We start from the raw sequence: 27,183 nt of genomic DNA, 5'->3' as shown, positions 1-27,183 counted from the left end.
TTAGCATAAATAAAAGTTTTATTGGTCAGTTTGGGTGAGTGACAAACTGACATGCCCCCAATTCACTATTCCACATATCCAAGCCCCTGAGGTGGCAAAAGGAGAAGCTAAGCTTATTAATGGTGGGCAATGGGTGAAAGGTGGAAAGGACTCTGAAGGCCTCTGAGGGTTAACAAGGCTACCGGGACCGGAACCAACGTCCTAGGAATAAGTCCAGGATGGAGAAGGCATCATCCAGGGCTGGAGGTCTTGGTGATTCTGGATCTAAGGAAGAAAGTCATACACACAAATAGGCTAAATGAAAGAGACCAGGCAGAAGCAAAGGAGAGAAATAATATTCAAGGGTAGAAGAGTAAGAGTTCCCTTCCCCAAGGAATCTTGAGATGAACCCCTTTGTCTTTTAACTTACCACCCCTAGGACTGCTCTCTGCTTCGTGTCGGGTTACTGTAGTCTCTGTCCGGCCCTCACTGTCCACCACAGTCCGGCGCTCCTCCACTATCTACAAGGAGAAGTCCCCACCATATTCCTCACATCACTAAAGATAACGCTCAGCAGTTTCTTTACAGAGATCCCTGTTTATTTACAGAGATTCCTGTTTCAGGGCATTCATTCCCTGGCCACAATTTCCTTTACCTCTTTCTTTCAACTCACCCCATCTGGTTTAGTGATCTTGGTTACAGAGATGCTCTTGAAATAGGATTTGGGCTGGGGCTGTAGAACCGGGCCAAGACCCTCCTGGGAAACCTGGGAATCAAGATCTGGAAGAGCAGAGAGATGAAGAAGCAGGAGAGAAAGAGTCCAAGGGAAAAAAGGAGACAAGTGTACAGGAAGAAACTTCAGGGAGGGAAAATGGACAGAACTTCAGAAGAATAACAAAAGGCTGATAAACTTCCCCTTCCTCCAGACTTACCATTGTCCTCTCTGGTTCTAGGATGGGGGTCCACAGGCCATATGTCATCAAACTGCAGAAGAAACCATAGTAAGTGAAAAGACATCTTCTAATCTGAAATTTGAAAGGTCATAGACCTCAAACTAATCCTGAGCTCCAAAACTCCCTGCCCCCGGGGAGATAATTCCATTCAGAATAGCTTTATTTATACACTCCTTCCTCCTTCCTGGATGTTTTATGTATCCTTCTACCAGAAAGACTTCCTGAACTGATATATGCCTATACTCTGTGCACAATCCTGCCTTATCCAAGAATTATCTGGACCAGTGATGGTTTATTGTTTTTTTTTTTTTTTTAAGAAACAGAACACCCATCTCCCCCCCAAAGAAAATCCCACAAGCTTAATAGAGAAAACAGAAAACACTAAATGGAGGGCTTAGGATTCCAGCCCAAGGCTATCAGATTCAAACAAGAATTGCAATCTTTGGCCAGGCATGTTGGCTCACACCTGTAATTCCAGCACTTTGGGAGGCCAAGGTGGGTGGACCACCTGAGGTCAGGAGCTCGAAAGCAGCCTGGCCAATATGGTGAAACACCGCCTTTACTAAAAATACAAAAATTAGTCGGGCGTTTGGCAGGTGACTGTAATCCCAGCTACTCAGGAGGCTGAGGTAGGAGAATCACTTGAATCTGGGAATTGGAGGTTGCAGTGAGCTGAGATTGTGCCACTGCACCACAGCCTGGGTAACAGAGCAAGGCTGGGTCTCAAAAAAAAAAAAAAAAAGTGCAATCTTTGTACTTTTTTTTTTTTTTTTGACATGAGTCTCCACCTCCTGGGTTCAACCAATTCTCCTGCCTCAGCCTCCCGAGTAGCTGGGATTACAGGTGCCCACCACCACGCCCGGCTAATTTTCTGTATTTTTAGTAGAGACATGGTTTCACCATGTTGACCAGGCTAGTCTCGAACTCCTGACCTCAGGTGATCCACCCTCGGCCTCCCAAAGTGCTGGGATTACAGGCGTTAGCCACCGCGCCTGGCCAGTCTTTGCACTTTATTAGTGGTCTCTCACAAGCTCTCACTTTAGGACCCGATGGGATACTCACCCTATGAAATGGTCTCTGGGAGCCCCAGTCTGGTGCTGGTTTGGGGGATTCACTTCTTCCATCACTCTCCAAGACCCCCCCAAAGATCCTGGGCTGGTGACTATCTGGATACTTAAGCATTGAGTCCCGAAGTGTCTGTCCCTCCCGCAGTCTCTCACCAGGTGTCTCTGACTCAGGACCTGGGAGTTCTGCAGAAAGGTGGCAGGTGTTTGCTGGGGTGGGAAAGGACTTGGGCTCTATAAATCTCCCTGAAATCATCAGTCTTCTCACACTTCCCATCCCCCAGCTACTCCCTGCAGGCTCTTTATTTCACCCACCAACCCACTAGAAACCGCAGGTTGTCCCTCAGGGAAAGCCACACACCAGGAGGATGGGAAGGCAAGGTCCAGGCCCCCATATCGCTGAAGATGCTATTGAAATCTCGTACTAGGTCATCAAAGCCGAAGTTATCGTGGAAACGTATCCCTCCTCCTGGGCTGAAGCTGAAGCCGAAGCCAAATTCCTCAGGGGGGTGCTGAGGACTATGGAACCTTGGGTTCCCACGGCCCCATGAACCCCCTTCTTCCTCTTCTTCCTCATCATCATCTTCATCTCGAGTCATCCCTCCAAAAAAGGGATCTCTGTGGCTGAGAGTGGAGGCAGATTGGCCACCAAGATGTCAGCACGATTTAAGCCATAAAATCAACTCATGGGTGGCAAAGTGGGACAAGAGCAAGGGGTCTGGGAAGCTGGGGAGAGGGTCGGAGGACTGGTTGCCGCATCAAAACATTAATACAATGGCTGACAGTTCTTTCTTTCTTCCTTTTTTTTTTTTTTTTTTTTTTTTTATCAAAGTCAGACAGCTCGCAGCTCCCTTCTTACACTTTCCCCCAGAGTCCCTCCCCTCTCTCCCAAGGTCCTGCTCACTTGCTCACTGTCCTATTCTCCCGACCCCCATTGTCTTCCCCGCCCGGGTCCCTGTTGCATCACCCCAGGTTGGAGAAAGGCTTAGTTTGCTGTTTCTCCTCTTAACGACCGCCTTGGTTACTGTGGCGGGGTGAGTATTCAATGTTGCGACTTCTGTCCTCTCTACAGGAGTTGAAGGAGTGGGACAGAGGATGCTTTTCCAAAAAATAAGACGTAGGGGTCAAGCTCCCCTCAGACGACCCCCACCCTTGTCCAAGCCGGACCTACTCTCACCTCCGAGGTCCAGGAAAGCCGAAAAAGCCCCGGAAGAGATCAAAGAGGCTCATTCCCGTATTGGGACGCGAACCTTTGAACCCCTCCAGTGGACCATTCGCAGAAGGGGCAAACCTGCGCAGCCCTGTGGGAAATTGAGCGAGGCGTCAGCCCACGCTACCGGAAAGCAAGCCCGCGATCCTGACACTGTCGTAAACGACTGTAAGCCGGACATGCAAGGGAGGCGGGACGGAAAGTCTTCCTCAAATTTGAAAGGCTTTACCTTTACCCCACCTTTTAGAGACCAGTTTCCGTGACGGGAGTGAGCGTGACGCACTTTCAGTTTCCTATGACCGCCTTCCTCCTAAACCTGTTCTTCTTTCTGGAGACAACTCAGTCCGAAAAGCGATTTCGAGGGTTTGACTCTGGATGGCACCCGCATAAAGCCGCCAGAGGGCAGCCCAGCCGCACAGATGAACCGGCTTGATGGCATCCCTCAACCTCCCCACCCCCGGGGCTGGCCAGCCTAACAGCAGAAGCCACCTCGCCTCTTACTCGGGCGTTCCTTTTGACTGACCTGGGTGACGTCTGCTGTTAGAGGGATGAACAAAATGCTTTTCCAAGCTCTTTCTAGTATTGAATTCCCCAGAGAAGAGATCAAGACATAAGAGACGCATGGACTTAACTTCCTCCACCTCTCTAGCTACTAGGGAGTTTGTTATAACCATATAGGATTCTTTTATCTAAGCAGGCTCTGCAACCAGCAAGACAAAGGATTTGTAAGGGAAGGGAAACTAGTTGTGTCCTGAGAAGGAACAAATTGGGGGCGATAAAAAAGTATCCCTTTGGTATCTTTTTTTTTTTTTTTTTTGAGACAAATTTTTCTCTCATGTCTCCCAGGCTGGAGTGCAGTGGCACCATCTCGGCTCACTGCAACCTTCGCCTCCCAGGTTCTCTCCTGCCTCAGCCTCCTGAGTAGCTGGGATTACAGTCATATGCCACCCTGCCCGGCTACTTTTGTATTTTTTGTAGAGACGGGGTTTCACCATGTTGACCAGGCTGGTCTCGAACTCCCGACCTCAGGTGATCTGCCCACCTTGGCCTCCCAAAGCGACTGGCCTCATTTTGTTTACTGTTGTATCGATTTTCAAAGCCTATCCGAAACCTGCCTCTCCCTGTACCCCATCCCCAAGCCAGACTTGGCTCTAGATTCTTTTTCAAAGAATTGGGTATAGCTATGTCACAGAAAAGCACCCAAGAAGCAACTACTACAGTAGTCCATTCCTAGGGGGAATGTGCCCCAAGGTTTTGGTTTTTTTATTTCGTTTTTGGGGTACAGGTGGTGTTTGGTTACATGGATGAGTTCTTTAGTGATTTCTGCGACTTTAGTGCACCCATCACCCGAGCAGTGTACACTGTACCCAGTATGTAGTCTTTTATCCGTCACCCTACTCCAAGATTTAGTTCTGTCAGACGATACATGTTGCCTTTACTTCTTTTTAGTTTATTTACCTGGACCCATTTAAGTCATAACTTAAAACTCTATAAAGCCATTTTTTTCCTTTGAAATGGTCTCAGCTCCTTCTTGATCCTCTCCATTTTCCACCCAATCTCCTCTATCCCTCTCCCTTTACTGCCTGAAATCGGCTGTAGATGTAGCAGTTTCTGGAGGAAATGAAGATTTGTGGTGGTTCTTTCCAGTCAACAGGTTGTGAAAGTCTTAGGGGTGAAGGGAAGGAAATCCCCTCAAGGACAAGATACTACTACCACATTAAGGTCAGGAGTTCTTAAAGGGCGAAGATTTCATTTTATTCCACTGCCTTCAGGGGCCTGCTAGAGGAGGCCCCGTTGGTACAGTAATACTTATTCACCAAGCTGGTCATCGACGAAATTGAGGATGTCCTAGACGGAGCAAGAATAGGCAGAGGCTGAAGGTAGAGGTTTTCTTTTTATATATACAAGACACATTAATCCATTAAATTTGAGGACACAGTACAAAAAAAAAAAAAAAAAAAAAAAACACTTCAACTAATTCATCTGACAATGCTGTTCATATTCATGACGCCATTTTTTTTTTGTTTGTTGTTGTTGTTTTCCTAATAATAAAGGAGGAGACTTAGGGCTGTTGGGCTGATATATATTTGGGGGTCCCACCTCCCCACCTCATCCGTACACCACCAGGGTGAACAGGAGGAAGCAAAGGAAGGGCAGGGCCCATAGCAAAGTTTCATAATCTTGAATGCAAGAGGGGAGAAGGAATGGAAGGGGGGAAAAAAAAGGAGAAAATACAAATCCTATAATACATACAACAGGGTGGGGATGGTATAGGAATGGGACAGACATGAAGCTGAGGCATGGGGTGGGCCGCTGGGGGTGGGGGGCAGCGGAAACCCCCCACATTCCTTTCTCTTTGATGTTGTTTCCATAGTTTCCAGGCTGAGAAGCCCTCTCAGAAGATGGGACCGGGAGAAGAGGGTCAGGGCCTCAGTTGGCCCCCCAGCTGTAGCTGTTGTAGGCAGACTTGTTGGTCTGGGGCTTCTGCGGGATGGAGCTGGTCTGGCTACGTTGCCCGCTGCCCGTCTGCAGGGGAATGGGAGGATGATGGGGAGGAAAAAGGTGTCTAGTTAGTGGTACAAATTTGTAACATCTTCAGGTGGAGATGTGCAAACTGTCTTGCTCTCCCATTCCCCTCACTACTATTAAAACCATAGAAAATTTAGTCTGCATAGCTGCTAAAGCCCCTTTCTTACAAGCAGGAAGGCATTTTTGACTTTTAAATAGGGAAAAGATGAAGAGGGCAAGATACCTTTGGAGATAAGGTAGTGAGTTAGTTCTACTCATTTTCAATTCTACCTTCTCCTACTACCCCTTCTCTCCCCTGCTCTTGGAGATGAGTGATCACGAGGCAATTTCATTTCCATTGATCCCCATGAATGCCTCAATTTGGAAAGCTGTCTTTGAGAGGAAGGAAGTCCTTATTCCAGCTCCAGCCACCTATAATGGAGCTCTCAAGAGGCCACTTGCATTGCCCCACAGATCCCCACCCCTACCACACATCACATCTGTGAGCCCATTTCAGGCAGGTACGAGAGGCAGTCTGAGGCCTCAGGCTGCAGATGCTGCCCCAATAATCTTTTCCATTCTGGTAACCAAATGTTTTCCACAGTTGGGGAAGGGTACAAAGATAAAGAGGGTGTTGGGGAGGGGAGAAGGAGAGAGGAAGGGGAGGCCAGAGAGCTCAGCAAGGTGTTTGTGTTTGTGTATCCCGATTTGTGACCGCGCAGTCTTTTCAAGTTCCCTGAGGCTGTGAAGGTGAAATGGGGACTGAAAAGGAGTGGGTTCAAGCATATGATCATTCAATTTCATTACCTGCTCCTCCTGCTGGCGCTGGCAACAGAGAATCATCTGCAAATATGGTAGCTGAGGCAGAACCAGGATATATGGAAAATAAAGGGACAAACTTTGACAATAGAACTCCACCATTAGAAGGGAAAGCTAAAATGTCAGGGAAGAGGGAAGGCTGGGAGAGGAAAGAGGGGAGGTGTGACCCAGGTCTGATGGGATAAGGACAACTGTGGCACAGGAGGAGAAGGGCACCAAAGGAATTGGGCAAAAAAGGTTTCAATCTGGCCCCTTCTCTGAGATATCCTTTGCCGGCCGCTCGTGTTATGTGCGCTTGTGTCTGTATGTGCTGTGTGCCCATGACTGGCGCTGGGGAGGGATTGGGTGAAGGTGGTGGTGAGGAAGGGTAAGAAAAGGAAAGGGAAGGCAGTTTTAAGGGATAGGAAGAGGAAGGGAAAGGAGAGAGGGGGAAGGGCTATTACCTGGCCATCCTGCTGCAGGTGATGGTGAAGGATCTGAGAGTGCGGCTGCTGATGGGGGGTCAGAATGTGCATAAAGGGGGCAGGTGGGTAGGCAGCAGCTGTGGCCGGATTGATGGGGCCCCCACTTCCTAGGGCTGAAGGCAAGTTGAAGGAAGCAGCAGGAGTACCGGAATGAAAACCTTGTTTCTCAAAGGACTGCTATCCAGGAGGCCAGGAGGAGACAGAGTAAAAGGGATCAGCAAACCAATCTTGGGATTTTCCTGAGCTCAAGCTCCCTGACCCTCAGAAAGCAGCATGGTGTCACAGAAGGCACAGTACACTTGAAATCACATATTCAGGTCTCAGTCTCAGCTCTGCTCTTATTTAATAACTGTGTGAACCTAGGCAAACTACTCAACCTCTTAGCCTCAGTTTCGTCAGATACAAAACAGGGACACTACAAACCTGTTGTAAAGATCAAATAGGCTGGGCACGATGGCTCACACCTGTAATACCAGCACTTTGGGAGGCCGAGATGGCCGGATCACACAGAGTTCGAGACCAGCCTGGCCAATATGGTGAAACCCCATCTCTACTAAAAATACAAAAATTAGCCAGGCGTGGTAGCGGGTACCTGTAAATCCCAGCTACTTGGGAGTCTGAGGCAGGAGGATCACTTGAACCTGGGAGGCAGAGGTTGCAATGAGTCAAGACTGTGCCACTGCACTACAGCCTGGGAGACAGAGGGAGACTCCATCTGAAGAAAAAAAAAAAAAAAAAAGGCTGGGCACAGTGGCTCACGCCTGTAATCCCAGCATTTTGGGAGGCCAAGGCGGGCGGGTCACCTGAGGTTAGGAGTTTGAGACCAGCCTGACCAACATGGAGAAACCCGGTCTCTACTAAAAATACAAAATTAGCCAGGCATGGTAGCACATGCCTGTAACCCCAGTTACTCGGGAGGCTGAGGCAGGAGAATCGCTTGAACCCGGGAGGTGGAGGTTGTGGTGAGCCAAGATCACGCCATTGCACTCTAGCCTGGGAAACAAGAGTGAAACTCCGTCTCAAAAAAAAAAAAAACAACCAAAAACAAACAAAAAGACTAAATAAGAGGATGACATGTGGAAGCACTTTGTAAAACTGAATGTCATATTTGAACATCATGAAATTTGAACTTAGAACTCCAGGCTGGGCATGGTGGCTCACACCTGTAACCCCAGCACTTTTGGGAGGCTAAGGCGGGTGGATTGCTTGAGCCCAGGAGTTCAAGATGAGCCTGGGCAACATGACAAAACCCTGTATCTACCAAAAAACAAAAATACAAAATACAAAACAAACAAAAAACAAAAATACAAAAATTAGGCCTGGTGGCACACACCTATAGCCCCAGCTACTCAGAAGGCTGAGATTCCACCATTGCACTCCAATCTGGGTGACTTCTTGAGACTGTCTCCAAGAAAAAAAAAAAGCAAACCAAGTGTCCCTACCCCTTCCAATATTCCTTTAAAAAATAATAATAATAAATAAATAGTAACTCCGCTGGGCGCGGTGGCTCACACCTGTAATCCCAGCACTTTGGGAGGCCGAGGCAGGTGGATCATGAGGTCAGGAGTTCAAGACTAGCCTAGCCAAGATGGTGAAACCCCGTCTCTATTAAAAAATACAAAAATTAGCAGGCGTGATGGCAGGCGCCTGTAATCCCAGCTACTCGGGAGGCTGAGGCAGGAGAATCGCTTGAACCCGGGAGATGGAGTTGACAGAGAGCTGAGATTGCACCACTGCACTCTAGCCTGGGTGACAGGGCAAGACTCTGTCTCAAAAACAAAAACAAAAAGAACTCCATGGATATTTCAAAAGAAATAAACACATACTGAGGTATTTGAAGTGTTGAAGGTCTTGTTCATGAAGTGCCCCGCCCCAGACCCCCAGTGCTTACTAACAAACTTTAAGTATTTATGGTGATGGGGGATAAAAGCAACATAACAAACCTGTGGATCACTCAAATGCTTCATTAGTTACTAGGTGTCTCCTTTCCCACTCCCACTGTTACAGATTTACTCAAAGAATGGAATGAACTAGTTTCCTGTCACTCTCATACTTACTCTCTTGAAAAGTCATGAAAAAGGTTGGGAGTAGGTAGGAAAAGGGGCCAGGAGAGTTGCACAGTAAATCACATGACACATTAAACAATTTGCCACGCTTCACCTTCCTATTACACTTCTCTTGTTTTTTTCTCAGAGGGCTAAATTTTAACTTCTTAGAGGAAGTGAAGTCTAGAGAAGACCTTTCATTTAGAAAAAGTAGGATGGGTTTCCTGCCACCTCTCCTAGGGTTGTTCTTGTCCACTGTATTTCTACCATTACAACTCCACCTCTTCTATGTCTATCTCTTTTCCACTTCTGTCCAGAGCCAGGCACCTACCTGGGTTTTGGAGTACACAGAACCCGAGATATCTGGCACGCCCGTGTTACTGGAGGTGACTGAAACACCTGGGGGAGGAGGAAACAGACAGGAGGATTAGCTCAGCTAGCTACCTGGCCCTTATTCCTGAGGTGGTATCTGTAGCCTTTCTAGCTATACCAATGCAAGGGAATTTTGGTTGATTTTCCAGCTTCACGTCAGTCCTGAGAGTTAAGAGTTTATGAAACAAAAGCTCCGTAAGGGTTCTTTGGACCTTTCCAGGTGTGTGTTGAGTATACATGAGAGAGTGAGGTTGTTTTTTTGGTGGGCAAGGGAATATGACCAAACCTCACTAGCATATACTGTTTCAAAACACTTCTGTGCCAAAGTCTAGCAGGAATATAATAAACTTTTAATTTTAATGTCCATTTCAAATCAATCCACCCAAACTCCACTCAGTTTTATTCCTGGAGACTCGGGCAGTCTGGCCCTCTCTCTTCCTGAAGTGACATTTCTGGGCTCAAAATCCATGCCTCCACTGCATAAGTACGAGAGGAGCAGTTCACTTTAATCCCCAAGGGCACTCTCATTCTCATAGCCTCAGCTCAGTCAGTCCAGCTTCTTTAGTCTTGGAGCATCTAATGTAAAGGCCTGCCATCAAGATCAATTTCCATGTACACAATTTAAGCCTAAGTGTAGTGGGGTGGCGAGGGATAGGTAGACAGGAGTAGGCCATCTCCTATAGCCTAGGTGGAACACAAAAACCACGTCATTTTCAGTATACAACTTCAGCTTCTCCGTAAGATAAAGTTCTAACCCATACCCCAACTCTTATATTTCCTGTTGAAAACTCCCTACTAACCACTACAACCTTAAAGAAACCAGAGTAGTACAACATGTCATTTTAATTTGTACTCCTCAAATACTCATACTATACTCTATCACCTGGGGTATAAGGCAATGGGTCAAGGAGATAGGAAAAGCCATGAAATAAATAATCTAACATCTTTTAAACTTTCCATTTTTAAACAAAGATTTGAAGAAAAGTAAGTAATTTAGGAATATAAAGCATGATTTTAAAAAGATATATTAGTTTTTATAAAAATAAAACGAAGCTTCAGAAAAACTTTGCCTTTCTGTCTATGCCCTTGGATCCTTCCCATCAGAGGTACACATTTCCTTCTCCTCTGCTGTCAGGAACACTGATGGAAAAGTGTTTTAGAAGCACTGTACTAGAGTGGCCAAATCACAAATAAGGAATCCTCCATTCACCCACAATTCAAACTCTAGAACCCAAATCCTCCCAATGCCTCAGACAAAGGCAGCCTTCCAAAGTTAAGCCCATCTTGAACAGTCACTTTTGAAGTGGTATCTTAATCTGGATAAACTTCCCAACATCCTAAGTCCAGATAATTCCTGGGAGGGGCAAACACTAACTAGGAAAAATAACAGAACTACAGAAAACCAAGCAAGAGAAAATACTTCCTTATCTCCAAAGCATCAACTGTCTAAAGACACTGAAGTAAAAGAAGGGAACGATATCTTAAGGGGCTAATGGGTATTTTTTCCGTTCCCTTTTCAAACCTGAGGTGCCCATCTAGCAAATCACTGGGTAACAGTCATAACTTTTAAGAACAGAAGGTTCAGCTATGGAAAAGGCTTAAGCTAATAGTTTGTGTGGAAGAGTTGAGAGTAAAGGTGGAATAAACAGGATATAAGTAGAACATTTTTAAGTCAAACCAAAAGAGACAATTTACTGCAAAGGCAAAAAAAAAAAAAAAAAAAAAAAAAGCATATTTGGTCACTCTCTGCAGTGAGGCTAGGCTGCCTATATCTAGGAATGGCAGAAATGACTAACTGGATGTTCAAGCTGGGTGGTAGGGAGGAATTCAGCTCCAGTGTGCCCCTACCTGATCTCATTCTTTCCAGAGTTTAGGCTAAAAATAACTTCTAGTCCAGAGGCCTTATCTTGGATATGAGGTTGAAGGGACTGGGAATGCAGGAACCATAATACTCTGTAGTAGCCATAATAATCTCAATGATAGTATTAGAGACCTAGAAAACAATGGGTACTGATTTCACTACCCCTTACCAGTTATTAGAAAGATCTTCAGACTACAGAGTTCTCTTGCTTTCTTTCCAACATCAACACCCCCTACTTATCCCCAAACAGTGACAATACCAGTATCACGTGGGCAGCAGGGCAGAGAAACATGAATCTCTCTCTCCCACCATGGCAGCCCCTGGGAAAGGTGGTCACACTCCACAGAACAAAATTACTCCAAAGGGCTGGGAACAAATACAAGGAAAGCTGAATACTTTGGTTTCTAATTAACCCAGGGTGGTGATCTCACTGTCCACATTAACTGTATAAACAAAGGGCTAATGTTGTATGCTAGCTGGACTGGGAGGGAATTAGAATTTCCACAGTCAAGGAGATGTCTGACCAAACCGCTCCCACACATCCTTAGCTTATACCCGCAAATGCAAAACTGATAATCCAAGATTTCTGAAAAGCCATCAAGGGACTAAGAACAATGTTCCAGGATAGCATAGTCTCCGCAGAGCCTGAGTCATCAACTAGCTGATCACTAATGACTTTATCAGATCTTAGCCACTTGGCCTTTAGGAACCAGATAGATGTGGGAATTAAGCCTTGGAAGATACTTCTCTAACAGCTCTGAACACTATCTCTTTTGCCTTTCACCATGACATGACACTCCAAACTTTTTTGTCCTTTCCCCCACTGCTTATGTAAGAGGCAAAGGAAAGATCTAAATGGAAAAATGAAGCAACATAAACATAGAGAATTGGGGATTTCTACAAAGTTTCCTTTACCAACCAATCAACAGGCAGGAAACTGAGGCTATTTCCCCTCCCCCCACCTTCATGAAACTACCATACTGAAAAATTAACAGTTCTTTGGCTATGCTGGGGTTTGATTAAAAAGGCCACCCTCCACCCTTCATTCATAGCACAGCATTGGTTCCTAGTGTCCAGAAAGACATGCACGGAAAGAACGCCAGAGTTAGCTAAAGAAATACCACAGTTTATTGAAGACTACAAATATTTTTGTTACAAGTTGAAACTACATGCCTTCCAGAAATCAAAAGCAACAGCGGGTGTGTGCATTGATGCTTCGAAGGTGCTGCACCGCTTGAACTTGAAATGGGTAAGACAGGGTCAGACACATGGGGGAGAGGGAAATGGGGGAGGGGCAAGTTCAAAAGCCCAGAAGGTATCCACCAACTCATTTCCCCAAGCCACGCAGGCCATGGCCTCAGCTCAGCAGGCTCTCCTCAGTGGTCTGGTTTCTGAAACAAGACTTCAGTGCAAATTTATACACACACACAAAACACAGCCCCCAGCCTTGGGCCAAATTAGCTCTCAGCCGTCCAGAAATGCTTGTAAGGGGGTGGATATTTTCTTCCTAAAAGGAATCAAATACATAAAAATAAATGAATGGAATGACAAAAGCCCTTTGTGGGGTTGGGAACTAGGGGTTCTCAAGGGCTGATATAATACGTTTCTGAATTCTGAAGGGAGGCAAGAAGCTGGGATTTCTAGAATCAGGTATGCCAATTCTCCTATATTATCAATCACCTAACTCTTAAAATTTGTGAACCTGGTCCAACTAAGACTTCAACCTAATGTCCTCAGAACGGGACCACCACTCCAAGTCAAAAAGCTTATAATCCTCCCCACCAAGATTCAGGGTGGACCTTGCTCGATAAGAGGGGTGGCCACAAGGAGTCTATGTATTAAATCTCAATGGAGCTTCTCAGGATTTAACTGATGACCCACTCTAACTCATAAAGCACAGTTCAAAGCTCCACCTGGCTATCAGTTCCTAGTCCTTACTACCTTCTGTGCTGTTCCCAATTATTGAAAACTGTGGGCAACTGACCCACCCAGAGCCCACATAAGGGTGAAGAACACATGCTGCTCTATCCAGATCACCATGAAACTGTAACTGAGCTGACAGCTTTGAAGGACAACCCCCATCCCCAATCCTAAGCAATCACAGAAACCTGCTCCTCCCCTATTCATCTACAAGTCGCTGAAAAAGTACAATTATATTATTCAAAGATTTCTTCTCGCTCCCTGTCCTCCAAAAGTAGAGCACAGATGTCAGGTATGGAAGCAAGGGAGAGGCTGAGTATCTTTTAGGTAAGTACCCATCCAGAGGATTCCTACAATTCCCTCCTGCCATCACATATGTAAACGGACTTTGCAAAGAGACCAGCCATACAAATGAAGGAACCTAAAGGCCCAACTCTCCCAGTACAGTTCCCACTTTATTGAGTAATAGTCACGCCTACTCCTTTTCCTCCATGGTTTAGGTCTTCTAGCTAGGGAATAAAAAAGGACACATAAAAGTAGTGCTACAAAGTGATTTAAGCCAAACTTATCGTAGTCTGCTAGCTATGAACCCACTTAATGCTACTACTCAGTGAATATACCCCCTTTTGTATTATCAGTGCCATACATATTATCAACACTTGCCTCCACTGACATTTCAGCAAAATCTTGGGGCTCCTTACCCTACTTCCACCCACACTTTTGGCCAACCAACATATTCTAAAAGCCAACACATACTCTTGGGCATTCCTGTCACAAAGAGTGGACACATGTCCTAGTATCAAGCTCCTCTGCTGGTGCTGCTCCCACAGATACCCAAGTCAGCCAAGTATTAACAATCATACCTGGGGCAGCGGTATACCCTCACCAACCCCATTTTCTTAAGCACCAAGTCTTCCTCCCTGAAATTTATCTAATAACACCCCACAGATACCACCGAGCCAGGGACAAGGTCAGCTTACCAGTGTTGTATCCATGAGACCCATATCCACTCGGCTGTTGGAAAGGGGTGGCCGATGCATTCACACTGACATTCACACCATGCTGCTTGGAAGAGGTAGGAGCCACCTAAAGAGCAAAAAGGCCAGACTTGCAGTGACGTGGCAGCAGAATACCATCTGTCCCACTTGTCCTGCTCCAGGTACTGGACATTCAGATGGCTAACTATCCTGATGCAGCTTGACCACAGCTTGCTTAGTGAAATTAGCTCCTTACTAACCGTTCTAGAATCTACTAATGAAGTCAAGAATTGGTAGTTTGGAGGAAGGAAAAGGGACAATGGCAGCAGGGAATGAATGAATCTGAGTGAAGCAAAGCTGTATGGTATCATATTCTCCCTTTGGCAAATTCTAAGACTAGGCAATCCCTATCCTAATTCCACCAATTCCAGCCCCATTCCCCCATCACCCTGCACCAGGCCAAAAACAGACCAGAGGTGGAAACTGTTCCTCCTCATCCATTATTGAAGTCATTGATCCTTAAAAGCAGCTAGAATAGTGTCCAGGGCTAGGATCCTTCACCACAAGGAGTGACCAAAGCCAGGTACTCACAGGGAACACAGCAGGCCCATACTGGAAGGTGCTGGGGAGGCCCGGGACCCCTGTATAGTATGGCAGGCTGGTGTAACTGTAGCCAGGAGGCAGCGCCGGGTTCAGGAATGTCTGCTGCGTGGTATGGTGAGTCTGCGTCTGGTTCTGTTGGGGTTGGGCCAAGGTTGTGGCCGGGGCTGGGGAGGAGGCATCCCCACGGCCGAACTTTGTGAGGTCACCTGTGACAGGAGAGGCTAAATGTACCTGCCTCTTTCACCCCAATACCAATGCAGAATTACCTCTTCTGGTTTCACATGATTCCAGGAGATCCTGTTCAAAGACTATTAAAGTTCAATTCCTTGAATTACATTTCTGAGTGGCTCCAATTAGTGTTGCTCAGCATATACTGAGCACAGTTGCTGTAAGCCAAGGACTAGTGTTGAATAACTGTGCAATGCTATGCCAGGGACAGGCTCCTGGAATAAGGCACCTGCACAATTTCTCTGCCCACTTGTGTTCTCTTTCATCTTCCCCCTTCTTCCCTCCCCTCTTCTCCTCCATGGGGAATACCCCATGCTGGACTTGAAAGACAATGATGGATCAGGGAAAATGGTAAGTCAATGAGGACAATGATAGGTCAGGTAAAAGAAGAAGGCCCCAGACCTAGCAAGGCAGTGAGATTGCCACTGTGAGTAGCATAAAGGGGCAGAGATGAGCAGAGAAGACCACATCGACCACTGTACTTCCTGGAAAAAGCTAGCAAATGGCTTGAAACTAAGTCAAGATATCACTTTTTTGGAGATGGCGTCTTGCTATGTTGCCCAGGCTGGTCTTGAACTCCTGGGCTCAAGCAATTCTCCCACCTTGGCCTCCCAAGTAGCTGAGACTACAGGTGTGTGCTACCATGCCTGGCTAAGATATCATCTAGAAATCACAGGGAGACAACAGAAAGTGGGATGAATAGGAAAAGCCACGACATGCCCAACTTTAGCAGGATTTTGAATCTACCAATCCTGATTTATCACATTCCTTCTTGCTACCAATCAGGTTTCTGCCATCAATCCCAACACTATCTCCCTTTTTATTTATTTAGTCCCATCCCAATCCTACCAGAATAAGGGTTGCTGGCCAGGCTACCATCCCTCCCAGTCAGCGGAGTAGTGGGTGTGGGAAATGGGATGCTGTAGTAATCCTAGAAAAGAGGGAAAAAAAGAGCAGACATTCAATGTCACTCATTCCCCAGCATGAGTATTATTTCCACAGAGGAAAGAACAGAAGAATGTGAGAGTTGTGCAATTTATCCAGTCACTAATTAAGCTGCCTAGAGTTAGCACAAACTCCACATTACTCTTGCATACACTGTCCCCCTTGCCTGGCCATGAGCACAGTCAGGCAAGGTCTACGGGTATGCCCACTTGAGAATATGTCAAAGTCCATGAGGACCAATATTTTCAGCACTTTAGATGTCATCCCTATCAGTTTATACCAAGCTTATTCTACTGAGAAAACAGATCATTCTGTAATTGAAAGTGACTAGGACAAACAAAAAGCACCCTGAGTGCTCCAGATTACTTTACTAGGTTATAGATTAGGTTAAATGGCATTTACTAAGATGCCACAACTCTGATTTAAAAAAAGAAGAAAAAAGGCTGGGTGCGGCGGCTCACGCCTGTAAGCTCAGCACTTAGGGAGGCAGAGGCAGGTGGATCACAAGGTCAGGAATTCAAGACCAGCCTGGCAAAGATGGCGAAACCCCATCTCTACTAAAAATACAAACAAAAAATTAGCCAGGGGTGGTGACGGGCCCCTTTAATCCCAGCTACTCGGGAGGCTGAGGCTTTGACCCAGGTGGCAGAGGTTGCAATGAACCAAGATGACGCCACTGCACTCCAGCTTGAGAGACAGAGTGAGACTCTGTCTTTAAAAAAAAAAAAAAAAGAAGTTATCTTCTATTGGAAACCCTCCCCCAAATCCCTATATTCTAATATGCCTTAGATCAGAGTGTATGGAGGACTGGGATGGGAAAGAGCTATGTCTGTGACTGAGGTAATTCTCCCAACACTAATTTTAAGACTACTTTATTTTCCAAAGCTCTATCCCACATACTCACCAATGGAAATCTTGTCTGAAGCATCTGCAAGTCATCATAACCATATACTTGTGGCTGAAAGATACAGATATATAGCAATAACAGGAACTGGTCATGATGTTAGCAAACTAAGGAGCCAAGAGACAAGCTAATTCAACAGAATATTCATCCTCATTCTGGGTTAGAACAGGACATGGATTATTTCCTTCAATTTTATTTAAGGAAAAAGCAGTAAAGTACAAAGAGATTAAATGATTCATGAAAGGTCTTGAAGCTTTCCTTGAGCTAAATACTACTGATTCTAGTAGGCTGGCTTCTTGATACCAATAGAGTAGACACAAAATATACATGAACAACCAGTTTTACTCTCTATTCTACAACTCTCTGTCTCTTATACTCTTCAAAATCTGGCTTAAAAATAATCTCCTCCATAAAGAATATTTTACTTTTCTCCAATTTCAGGGTTTTAAGGTAGTGACTACACATTAAAAATGTGTAACTGTGTTATTTGGATGTGTCAGCAGTATAATATTTATCTAGACTTTGTCTCTGAGGGCAGGAACAGGTATCTTTTTTAAAACTTTTTCATATACCCTTCATCTTAATAGCTACCAAATACTTGAAGGTCAAGAAGACACTAGGGCAAAAAGCTACTACTACTGTCAGCCACCCACTTATTCTCAAAGCCCCAGATTGAGTCAGGAAACTTTCCTCTAACCAGGCCAGACCAGCAAACACACTCAAGAGTTACAGATTTAATCAAATCAGAGAAAATAATTCTTAGGGCCAGCAGTAGTGGCTCAGGCCTATATATAACCCCAGTTCTTTGAGAGGCTGAGGCAGGAGGACCACCTGAGCCTGGGATTTTGAGACCAGCCTAGGCAACATACGAAGACCCTGTCTCTAAAAAAAATTTTCAAACTTAGCCAGGCATGGGGATGCACACCTGTAGTCTTAGCTACTTGGGGAGTCTGAGGTGAGAGGATTGCTTGAGCCCAGAGTTCAAGACTGCAGTGAGCTAGCTATGATTGTTTCACTGCACTCTAGCCTGGGTAAAAGAGCAAGATCTGTCTCAGAAAATAAAATAATAGTCATAATTATCTAAGACACTAAAAAGGATTCTAGATGAACATTCTGGCCTTTGGCTTCTGAGGCCCAGAAGTTGTGTTTCAAACAGGGCAGATATTCTCATCACACATATACATACATATTGTGCACACACACATGCATACATGTGTGCACCATAAACCAGAGCAGATACACAATAGATGGGTTGGCCTCAGTTTAGTCCATTAGTACTTTTCCCAAAACTGCAAAGATTAAAAACCAGTTTGATTACATGTAGCAATTCCTCATTTATTTTATATTTTAATTACAGTTGACCCTTAACACAGGTTTGAACTGCATGCTGTTTATACGTGAATCTTTTCCAACCAGACACACAGATCAAAAATACAGTCACATTTACAGAATGCAAAACCCATATACATGGATTCCACAGAGCCAACTGCAGGGCTTGAGTATGTGCAAGTTTTGGTATTCACAGGGGTCCATCTGAAGCCAGAGCTATAAAAAGAGCAGCCACAGCATCCTCACCTTTTGAAGAAGATCCTTTAGTCCCACTTACCGGGTAGGCATGTAACAGCCCTGGAGCCATAATATACGGATTAGGCAACAATGGCGGGACCCCAGGAGGGAGGTTGGGAGGAGCTTTTCCTAAAAGAGAAATTACATTTTTATCCTATCACACAATTACTTACCTCTTCCATCCCAGAGGAATGCCATCTGCTTATGCAAGACTACCTGAAGTCGTAGCAACTGAGCTTCGAGTCGAGGCTGTGACAGTGGAGTTGCTGCCTAGGCTGAGGCCCAGGCTACTGCCACTATTGAGACTGGAGGAGACACTGACCACTGGGGGAGGTGCAGAGACTGTGCTGGATGTGGTGGAAAAAGTGCTGGAGGAAGAATGGAGATTCGCCTCACTCTCCACACTTGTGTGCTTCAAAAGGGGGAGCAGTGGAAGAGAGAAGAAGAAAAGAGATCAGCGTCACAGGTCAGGAAAAATAAGATAAGATAATCCCTCCTGCTGAATATATTATTATGTCAACTTCCTAATTAAAGAGACCAAGTAGGCAAGGTACCAAAGTACACTCTGCTAAAGTAGTTAGAAATAATCTCCAGCTACATATTCCTCAAGACTCATCTGGCATTCGAATGGTAACACACTCACTGCACATCATCATCCTGTTCAGAAAGACAGTAACGCAAATGGAGACAGATTCCTCAGAGACTAACATTGGTTCATAAAGGAACAGAGAGAGTTGAGATGTAAAAAATACATTACAGCTTTCTCTCCCCAACTTTTCTTTACTAGTTGAGACCAGTTTGTGGACTAGGAGAAAGCAAAAATTCTGATTTTACTTTTTTTTTGAGACAGGGTCCCATCTGTTGCCCAGGCTGGGGTGCAGTGGTGCAATACTGGCTCACTGCAACCTTGGCTTCCTGAGCTCAAACAATCCTCCCACTTCAGCCACCCGAGTAGCTAGGACTCTATGAGTGTACCACCAGGCTTGGCCAACCTTCAAAAAATTTGTGTGGGGATGAGGTTTCACTGTATTGCTCAGGTTGGTCTCAAACTCCTGGGCTCAAGAAATCCTCCTGCCTTGGCCTCCCAAAGTGTTGGGATTACAGAGGTGAGCCACTGCGCCTGGCCACAATTCTGACTTTAAACCTGAAACTGTGTATTTGAACAGAGACTCCTAAAGGAGCCTTAGCCCTCATATCTCCCAGGCTTCTGGCAAATCTGACACTTTTGTCCAAAATGGGTCCTTCCCTTTACAGGCTCAGCTTAATTCTATTAATAGTTGTTACAAATCGAAACAACAAAATTGATTCTTGGACCAAAAGCTCTCAACTGGCATCTACCTTCACAAAAATATCCAGCCCTGCACTGATTCTTTTCAGAACTCATGTTTGGCATACCCAAGACCAAGAAAAGAGAACAGCCCTACCAGTTAGAAAGGTATGTTCTTCCAGAATTTATTAAAGCATACAAAGCCCAACTATATATTCAGTAGGGGGAAAAAGTCAGAAAGTCACTTTCAGGGCTTTTAGCAATGGCCCAGAGCTCAATGTTTAGGGATTGTTCTGCCTCTCTTGGCTTCCTAACATCCCTTTACTCGTTTTCCTGCAACCTCAAATCAATTATTTTGCCGACTCATGAAGAAATTTTCAATAATTCTCTCTTGGGACAATCTTAGGGTTGGATAGTTCTAAGTGTAAGAAAACCACACATCCCTCTCTGCATCACACTTACCAAAAGAGTGGATGTCGAAGTGCGCCCAGATGATGTTGATGATGAAAGGGTATTCTGCTGCGTTGATAACGTGCTGTCAGAATAAAAGAGGTTGCCATCAGCCATAGTGCTATAGTTACCTGACCTAGAGCTTCAGTCAAGAACATAACAAGGAAATAAGAGATAATATGAGACACCAAGGAGGTCTGAGATCATATATATGTTAAGCACAATGCCCAGCCAGGGCTAGTCAGCAGTTAAAGCAAAAGTGGATGTTGAAAAGGGGAAAATTAAAACAAGCCTCCTCTGTCTTCACTTCCCACAGTTCTCAGGTCACCCACTTACCACAAAAGCAGGGCTAATGTGGTCTCTGCCAGGTCAAGGGAATAAGAAAGAACCAGAGAGCTCTGTTACTGCTATTCACCAACCCCAACCTCCATCCTCACCCCAAATCACCTGCTGTGTTGTGTGGTGGTAGTATTTGGAATCTCCTCACTGTGGCTCAAGCCACCCAAGGAGGATGAATGCTGATTGGTTGTCGTCAGTAAGGAAGCTGCAGATACCGTTTCATTGAGAGGGGGGATGCTAGAAGTGGAAGGTGAATCAGATTTCACTGCAGAGCCTGTAGCACCTAGAAACATAGAAAGAAGGAATTCCACTTATCAGAAAAAAGGGAATGTCTATAAGCGGTGACTACAGTCCCAGGCTGCTCCAAAGACAAGAGGATGAGTTATTTAACAGTGGACTGTATTACGTAGAATCTTTTTTCTTTAATGCTGAGAATTACACAGCATAGGTCTCATTTATCCAGTGAAGGGAACTAATGGATTATCACCATTTTAAGATAGAAAACCAGAAACGTAAGAGGGGAAAAGCCTGAAGAACACTCACCTTCAACAGATTGTGTGGTCTGTAACTGCGTGGCCTGCACAGAACTGAAGCCATTCTGGTAAAAAAAAAACAGAAGAGCAAGAAACAGACAAACTCATGTGAATGAGGCAAGTTAGCACTGATTCAGCTTTATTTTGGTCAACAAATCTTTAGGAGAAATTCTGTAAATTAACCAAAAGGATTAATATTAATACAATGCAGACTATCCAAAAAACCAAAATAGTAACAAAAATTAAACAACAGAACTGAGATATACCAACACTGTGTGACCAAAAGCAAAAGAAGGAAACCCTACAAATTGCTGAAGACACCCCAAACCTAAAACAGATAGAGGAAAGGCCCAAAGTCCACATTCAGTGATTTTTGGGGAAGGATGAGTACAACAGTTGAGTCATACCACCTATTCCACTGGCAGCATCTGACAGTCACTCAACATCACCTCTGGCATATGCTGTCTCCCTCACCATGCCAGGACATAGCAAGGTGAGGTCTACTGACATGCACCCAGAAATCTGGCAATCACATCTTCCCAGAAGACAGGACAGGCACTTGAGACTGATTCTACTAGTGACAATGAATTTTTTGTACAAGAGAATGGTTTCCTGACTCATCAGTCTCCAGGTTTGCTGATAAGAACTTTTAATTCACTAATCACAGATGTGTGCCTTTTTCATATTCTCAATCACTACTTCCAAAGTTTCTTTGCACCATTTGCTGAAAAGTAAAACACTAATATTTAAGGAATTTTTGCCCACTATTCTAACCAATTCCCAGGGGTTCATGAAGCCACTACCTTTGCCTGAGTCAGGTCCTTTTGGGGTGATGAAGAGATGGAGCTGGGGTACCGCCGAGTCTGTGTGGATCTCTGTTCATAAAGAGGGCCCTGAGCATTATTTTGGGAGGTATAGGTTGTCGACTGAATTGGGCCGCTCTGATAACCAGACTCCTGACTCTGGTTAGATGAAATTGTAGAGGAAGATTCACTGTAAATAATGAAGAAAAAAATCTCAGACAAACAAAATAGATCAGATCTACTGATACTAAGGAAATTGTGGAGATCTACTAGTGGAATAACTTGATTTGAATCAAGAAATTTTTCAGCAACAAGTAAAAGAATCTATCAAAATTTTCTCCTGATAACACTAGGAATCCCTACCTTCTATAGTGCCAGAGATCTAAATTAAGAATTAATCTTAAAAACATCTAGGCTGGGTGCGGTGGCTCACGCCTGTAATCCCAGCACTTTGGGAGGCCGAGGCGGGCAGATCACGAGGTCAGGAGATCGAGACCATCCTGGCTAACACAGTGAAACCCCATCTCTATTAAAAATACAAAAAAAGTAGCCAGGCGTGGCGGGCGCCTATAGTCCCAGCAACTTGGGAGTCTGAGGCAGGAGACTGGCAGGAACCCAGGAGGCGGAGCTTGCAGAGAGCCGAGATAGTGCCACTGCAGTCCAGGCTGGGTGACAGAACAAGACTCCGTTTCAAACAAACAAACAAAAAAAATTTAAAAAATCTTAAAAACATCTTCAAGTCCTCAAGGAAGAAAAAAGTCCCTTGGCTCCCCGCTACATTCTGCTGTTATAAGAAAAAGTGGATCCGGAAGCTGTGGCTCATGCCTGTAATGCCAGCACTTTGGGAAGCCAAGGTGGGCGGATCACAAGGTCAGGGGATCAAGACCAGCCTGGCCAACATGGCAAAACCCCGTCTCTACTAAAAATACAAAGAACAGCCAGGCATAGTGGTGGGCGCCTGTAATCCCAGCTACTCAGGAGGCTGAGGCAGGAGAATCGCTTGAACCTGGGAGGCAGAGGTTGCAGTGAGCTGATAGTGCCATTGCACTCCAGCCTGGGTGACAAGAGCAAGACTCTGTCTCAAAATAAAAAAGAAAAAGTGGCTAAATGTCAGTATACAGGATACATTACTCTTGGCCCCTTCTATACATTCATGGACCCTAAGCACAGGAAAAGCCATCTTTTGTTCACACTCATTTTAGAGAATTCTGAATTCTAGGTTCCCTCAAGAACCATATAAGATTTGGGCCAGGCGTGGTGGCTCACGCCTGTAACCCCAACACCTTTGGAGGCCAAGGTGGGTGGATTACCTCAGGTCAGGAGTTCAAGACTGGCCTGACTAACATGGTGAAACCCCGTCTCTACTAAAAATACAAAATTAGCCGGGCATGGTGGTGCATGCCTCTAATTCCAGCTACTAGGAAGACTGAGGCAGGAGAATTGCTTAAACCTCGGAGGCGGAGGCTACAGTGAGCAGAGATTACGCCATTGCACTCCAGCCTGGGCAACAAGAGCAAAACTCTGGGCCAGGCGTGGTGGCTCATGACTGTAATCCCAGCACTTTGGGAGGCCGAGGCAGACGGATCACCCGAGGTCAGGAGTTCAAGACCAGCCTGGCCAAGATGGTGAAACCCTGTCTCTACTAAGAATACAAAAATTAGCCAGGCGTGGTGGCACATGCCAGTAATCTCAGCTACTTAGGAAGCTGAGGCAGGAGAATTGCTTGAATCCGGGAGGCAGAGGTTGCAGTGAGCCGAGATCACGCCATTGCACTCCAGCCTGGCAACAAAGCAAAACTCCATCTCAAAAAAAAAAAAAAAAAAACTGGGGGCATGGTTGCTCACGCCTGTAATCCCAGCATTTGGGGGGGCCAAGGTGGGTAGATCGCTTGAGGTCATGAGTTCTAGACCAGCCTGGCCAACATGGTAAAACCCCATCTCTACTAAAAAATACAAAAATTTGCTGGTTATGGTGGTGGGCACCTGTAATCCCAGCTACTCGGGAGGCTGAGGCAGGAGAATCATTTGAACCCGGATGGCGGAGGTTGCAGTGAGCCGAAATCGTGCCACTGCACTCCAGCCTAGGCAACAGAGTGACAGTCTGTGTTTAAAAAAAAAAAAAAAAAAAAAAAATTTGTAGAGACAGGGACTCATATTGCCCAGGCTGGTCTTGAACTCCTGGCCTCAAGCAATCCTCCTGCCTTGGCCACCCAAAGTGCTGGGATTATAGGTGTGAGCCATCACATCCAGCCCCTAGGGGGCATATTTCTACCTGTTTAGTTATAGATAACCCTAATAATAATATTTTAAAGCACTCAAAATGCTATGATTGACTATTTTCCCCCAGCCATGCAGAGAGGCTTGGCCTCTCCAGAGTTCTAAAAATTACCCACAGATTAAAAAAGTAGTAAAAGGTTAATAAGAGAGGTCTTATGGCTAATGTTTCCTCTACCTGGCCGTGCTGGTATACAGGCTACTTGGAGCCTGGCTTGAAGAGGCGCTCGTGGTGGGGGTGGACTCATAATCAGAAAGGACAGGCTCTGACCCAAATTGCAATGCCCCAAACTGCAGGTTTAGCCCTGAGATATCTGCTGAGCCAGGCATCTCCACAGCCAGAGCAGGAATCTATAGAGAAAGGTGAAGGAGAAGAGAAAGTAATGGCTTTAATACAACCTTACTAAAGACTAAAAAAAACCTTCCCCTTTAAATTTCCAAACTTACCTTTTAATCTCAATTCTCAAGCCCCACACCCCTTGCCATAAGATGTTATCTACCTAAAAGTTTAAGTACCTTAGAAGTCAAGGAGGCTTTTTTCTTCTGCTGTTTCAGTTTCTGCTGAGCTGGCTGAGGGCTAGAGGACTGGTTGTCTGAAGATCCAGGCGACATCTGTGGAGCCGACGTGGATTTGCTTGGCAGAGGAGAAGACGGAGGTGGAGGTGCAGCTGTGGAGGTAGCCACTGCAGGTGACTTCTCCTGAAGGAACACCTCCATCATGGTTGAAGACGGGGTAAAAGCCTGGCGCTTTGTAAAGGGGCTGTGCACTGTTGAATCACTTGGGTTCTTCAAATCTGCAAGAGGAAACCCAGAATATGAAGCCAGAGATGCTGATGAATCTCAAGGAAATGCTATTATCCTGCACTAGCACCATGAATGAGGACTGTAAAAATCAGAAACTCATATAAGCAGGCCTTCTTTCGGGGCTTAATCTCATTTCTATAGGTGACAATCACTGGATTACATTTTTTTTTTTTTTGAGATGGAGTCTCGCTCTGTCACCCAGGCTGGAATGCAATATGCAATGGCGCAATCTCAGCTCACTGCAACATCCATCTCCTGGGTTCAAGCGATTCTCTTGCCTCAGAGTAGCTGGGACTACAGGTGCATGCCACCACGCCTGGCTAATTTTTGTGTTTTTGGTAGACACGGGATTTCATCACGTTGGCCAGGCTGGTCTCAAACTCCTGACCTCAAGTGATCCATCCGCCTCGGCTTCTCAAAGTGCTGGGATTACAGGCATGAGCCGCCGCACCTGGCCTACATCCATCCTTAAATAAAGCCTAATTAAATCAACACCATTACCCAGCCTGTGTAAGAAAGGAATGCACAAATTGTACAAGTTTAAAGTACCGCAAGTTCTCATTTAACATCATCCATAGGTGCTTGGAAACTGGCTTTAAGCAAAAACAATGCATGGCACATCTTTGAATAAGTTTCCTTCAACATGATTTCATTATAATGTTGATGAGGAAAAAAAAAAAAATGGCCAGGCGCAGTGGCTCATGCCTGCAATCCCATCACTTTGGGAGGCCAAGACCAGCAGATTGAGCCCAAGAGTTCGACACACACCTGGGCAACATGGTGAAAACCCATCTCCAGAAAAAATAAAAAATTAGCCAGGCACGGTGGTACAAGCCTGAGGTCCCAGCTACTCAGGAGGCTCAAGTGGGAGGATTGCTTGAGCCCAGGAAGATGAGGCTGCAGTGAGCCAAGATAGTGCCACTGTACTCCGGTCTGGATGACAGAATGAGACCTTGTCTTACGTTTCGCAAAAAGTCGCAGTTTCCAAGAACCTATCAATGACATTAAGTGAAGACTTACTGTATAAAATCTTAAGATGGCGAAGTCTATGAACCTAAAGGCAATATGTTATTTTCAAACACTGAAGATAAATCTAAGGAGAATAATAATTAAAACCCCAATCAACAGAAGACTGCAAATATGTATATGGTTAAAATTTTTTTTCTTTTTGAGAAAAGCTAGCTACACACTAGCTCTGCAGCCCAGGCTAATGTACAGTGGTGCACACACAGCTCACTGCAACCTCAACCTCCTGGGCTCAGGCAATTCTCCTGCCTCAGCCTCCCTAGGAGCTGGGATCACAGGTGCACACCACCACGCTCATTTAATTGAAAACGATTTTTCCTAGGCTCAGGCTGTCCTCTCACTTCAGCCTCCCAAAGTGCTAAGATTACAGGTGTAAGCTACCATGCCCAGCCTCTAAATCTGATGAGAAATATATAGCCTCAAATTTTATTATTCCCCAACTTTCTGAATTCAGCTTATCTGATTAGGGGAAATACATGTAGGAAGGTAATCAACTAGCTTCCCCTTTTCTTCACTTCAGGACACATTCTCCACTCCCTCCCCCTGCTAGCCTCTTGACAGTAATGCTCCAATGCTTTAAAGATTCAAGTCACTTTCCATCTTCTCACCATACTGCACCAGTGATGGGGATTGTGTCGTTGAGCCCATGTCCCAAGAGGAGGTGGTGGTGCTTCCAGACTGAGAATGCTGAGCTGCCAACTGAGCCAGGGCTTGGGCAGTCTTGAATTGCTCCAAGAACTGGGAGCCCGTAGTACTGCCGCCTTTAGCTTCACCGACATCACCAAATCCTTTCCCTAACATGCTCACCTGTAGATCAATAAAGAGATGAGAGAAACCTACAGCCAGTAACCTTGTTCAGCTACTCATAAAGACACTTATCCAGACAGAGCGCCAGTATAGATCAAGCAAGTAAAGAATACTGTCACACTGGGTATACAGCATAGTCCACTAGAGTATAGGACCTAGAGTCAGACTGTCTTAGATTGAAATCCTGGCTATGTAAGCTTGGAAAAATTATTTTTTAATCTCTCTTTGCCTCACTTTCCTCATCTGGAAATAGGAATAAAAGTAAAGCTGTATGAGGATTAAATTAAAGCACTTAATACATGCATGGCACATAGTCATCACTCAAAAAAGAGAGCCATTAAAACTTTATATAAGTTTTATATCATCATTACTTCCTTCTTCCTGCTTCTCAGGGATAAAATTCTGCTGACTGGAGAATTTTTTTTTTTTTTGAGACGGAGTCTCGCTCTGTTGCCCAGGCTGG

At 45.2% G+C, this 27,183-nt stretch overlaps 2 protein-coding genes and 1 non-coding gene across 25 annotated transcripts in view; all 3 read right to left on the bottom strand.

Annotated features, from left to right (window-relative positions):
* On the bottom strand, positions 1 to 3,350 carry LOC101023324 (HCLS1-associated protein X-1). Of its 2 annotated transcripts, none has more exons than XM_003892716.4 (7): positions 3,174 to 3,350; positions 2,358 to 2,476; positions 1,995 to 2,182; positions 912 to 963; positions 653 to 759; positions 410 to 500; positions 1 to 264 (listed from the first exon to the last, which is right to left on the bottom strand). In XM_003892716.4, the coding sequence occupies exons 1-7, from the start codon at positions 3,224 to 3,226 to the stop codon at positions 179 to 181; spliced, it is 696 nt and encodes a 231-aa protein (XP_003892765.1). In that variant the 5' UTR covers positions 3,227 to 3,350; the 3' UTR covers positions 1 to 178. The 2 variants fall into 2 exon arrangements, with proteins under 2 accessions (XP_003892765.1, XP_003892763.1); XM_003892714.4 differs by having other exon boundaries at positions 2,358 to 2,620; positions 3,174 to 3,349.
* A 1,079-nt stretch (positions 3,351 to 4,429) lies between these two features.
* Positions 4,430 to 27,183, bottom strand: part of LOC116269731 (ubiquitin-associated protein 2-like) — a 38,615-nt gene continuing 15,861 nt past the window's right edge. For 2 of the 22 annotated variants that reach the window (XM_031653229.1, XM_031653237.1), the window contains exons 8-23: positions 26,522 to 26,720; positions 24,600 to 24,877; positions 24,262 to 24,434; positions 21,811 to 22,000; positions 21,018 to 21,072; positions 20,583 to 20,757; positions 20,148 to 20,220; positions 18,635 to 18,830; positions 18,459 to 18,547; positions 16,853 to 16,906; positions 15,853 to 15,934; positions 14,764 to 14,981; positions 14,176 to 14,281; positions 9,374 to 9,441; positions 6,977 to 7,171; positions 4,430 to 5,054 (exon numbers count right to left, since the gene is read on the bottom strand). In XM_031653229.1, the coding sequence (XP_031509089.1) occupies positions 5,016 to 5,054; positions 6,977 to 7,171; positions 9,374 to 9,441; positions 14,176 to 14,281; positions 14,764 to 14,981; positions 15,853 to 15,934; positions 16,853 to 16,906; positions 18,459 to 18,547; positions 18,635 to 18,830; positions 20,148 to 20,220; positions 20,583 to 20,757; positions 21,018 to 21,072; positions 21,811 to 22,000; positions 24,262 to 24,434; positions 24,600 to 24,877; positions 26,522 to 26,720 (2,190 nt within the window). In that variant the 3' untranslated portion in view covers positions 4,430 to 5,015. The other 20 variants (XM_031653218.1, XM_031653227.1, XM_031653251.1 and 17 more) reach the window with 18 other exon arrangements.
* On the bottom strand, positions 16,020 to 16,155 carry LOC116272286. Its single transcript, XR_004181005.1, has one exon. It is a non-coding gene; the product is annotated as a small nucleolar RNA SNORA58 (small nucleolar RNA).

The sequence above is a fragment of the Papio anubis genome, chromosome 1, assembly GCF_008728515.1.
Source record: "Papio anubis isolate 15944 chromosome 1, Panubis1.0, whole genome shotgun sequence".
NCBI classification, from domain to species: domain Eukaryota; kingdom Metazoa; phylum Chordata; class Mammalia; order Primates; family Cercopithecidae; genus Papio; species Papio anubis.
The sequence above is the reverse complement of the archived record's forward strand: the minus strand, read 5'-3'. Positions and strand labels throughout refer to the sequence as shown.

What these genes read in the sequence shown, in the direction of transcription:
- LOC101023324 (XM_003892714.4), bottom strand. Translation starts at nt 3,226, where the DNA reads ATGAGCCTCTTTGATCTCTTCCGGGGCTTTTTCGGCTTTCCTGGACCT. An exon ending in CTTGCCTTCCCATCCTCCTG is followed by an intron (nt 2,183 to 2,357) that starts GTGTGTGGCTTT and finishes ACCTTTCTGCAG; the next exon opens with AACTCCCAGGTCCTGAGTCA. An exon ending in AGAGAGCAGTCCTAGGGGTG is followed by an intron (nt 265 to 409) that starts GTAAGTTAAAAG and finishes TTTCTTCCTTAG; the next exon opens with ATCCAGAATCACCAAGACCT.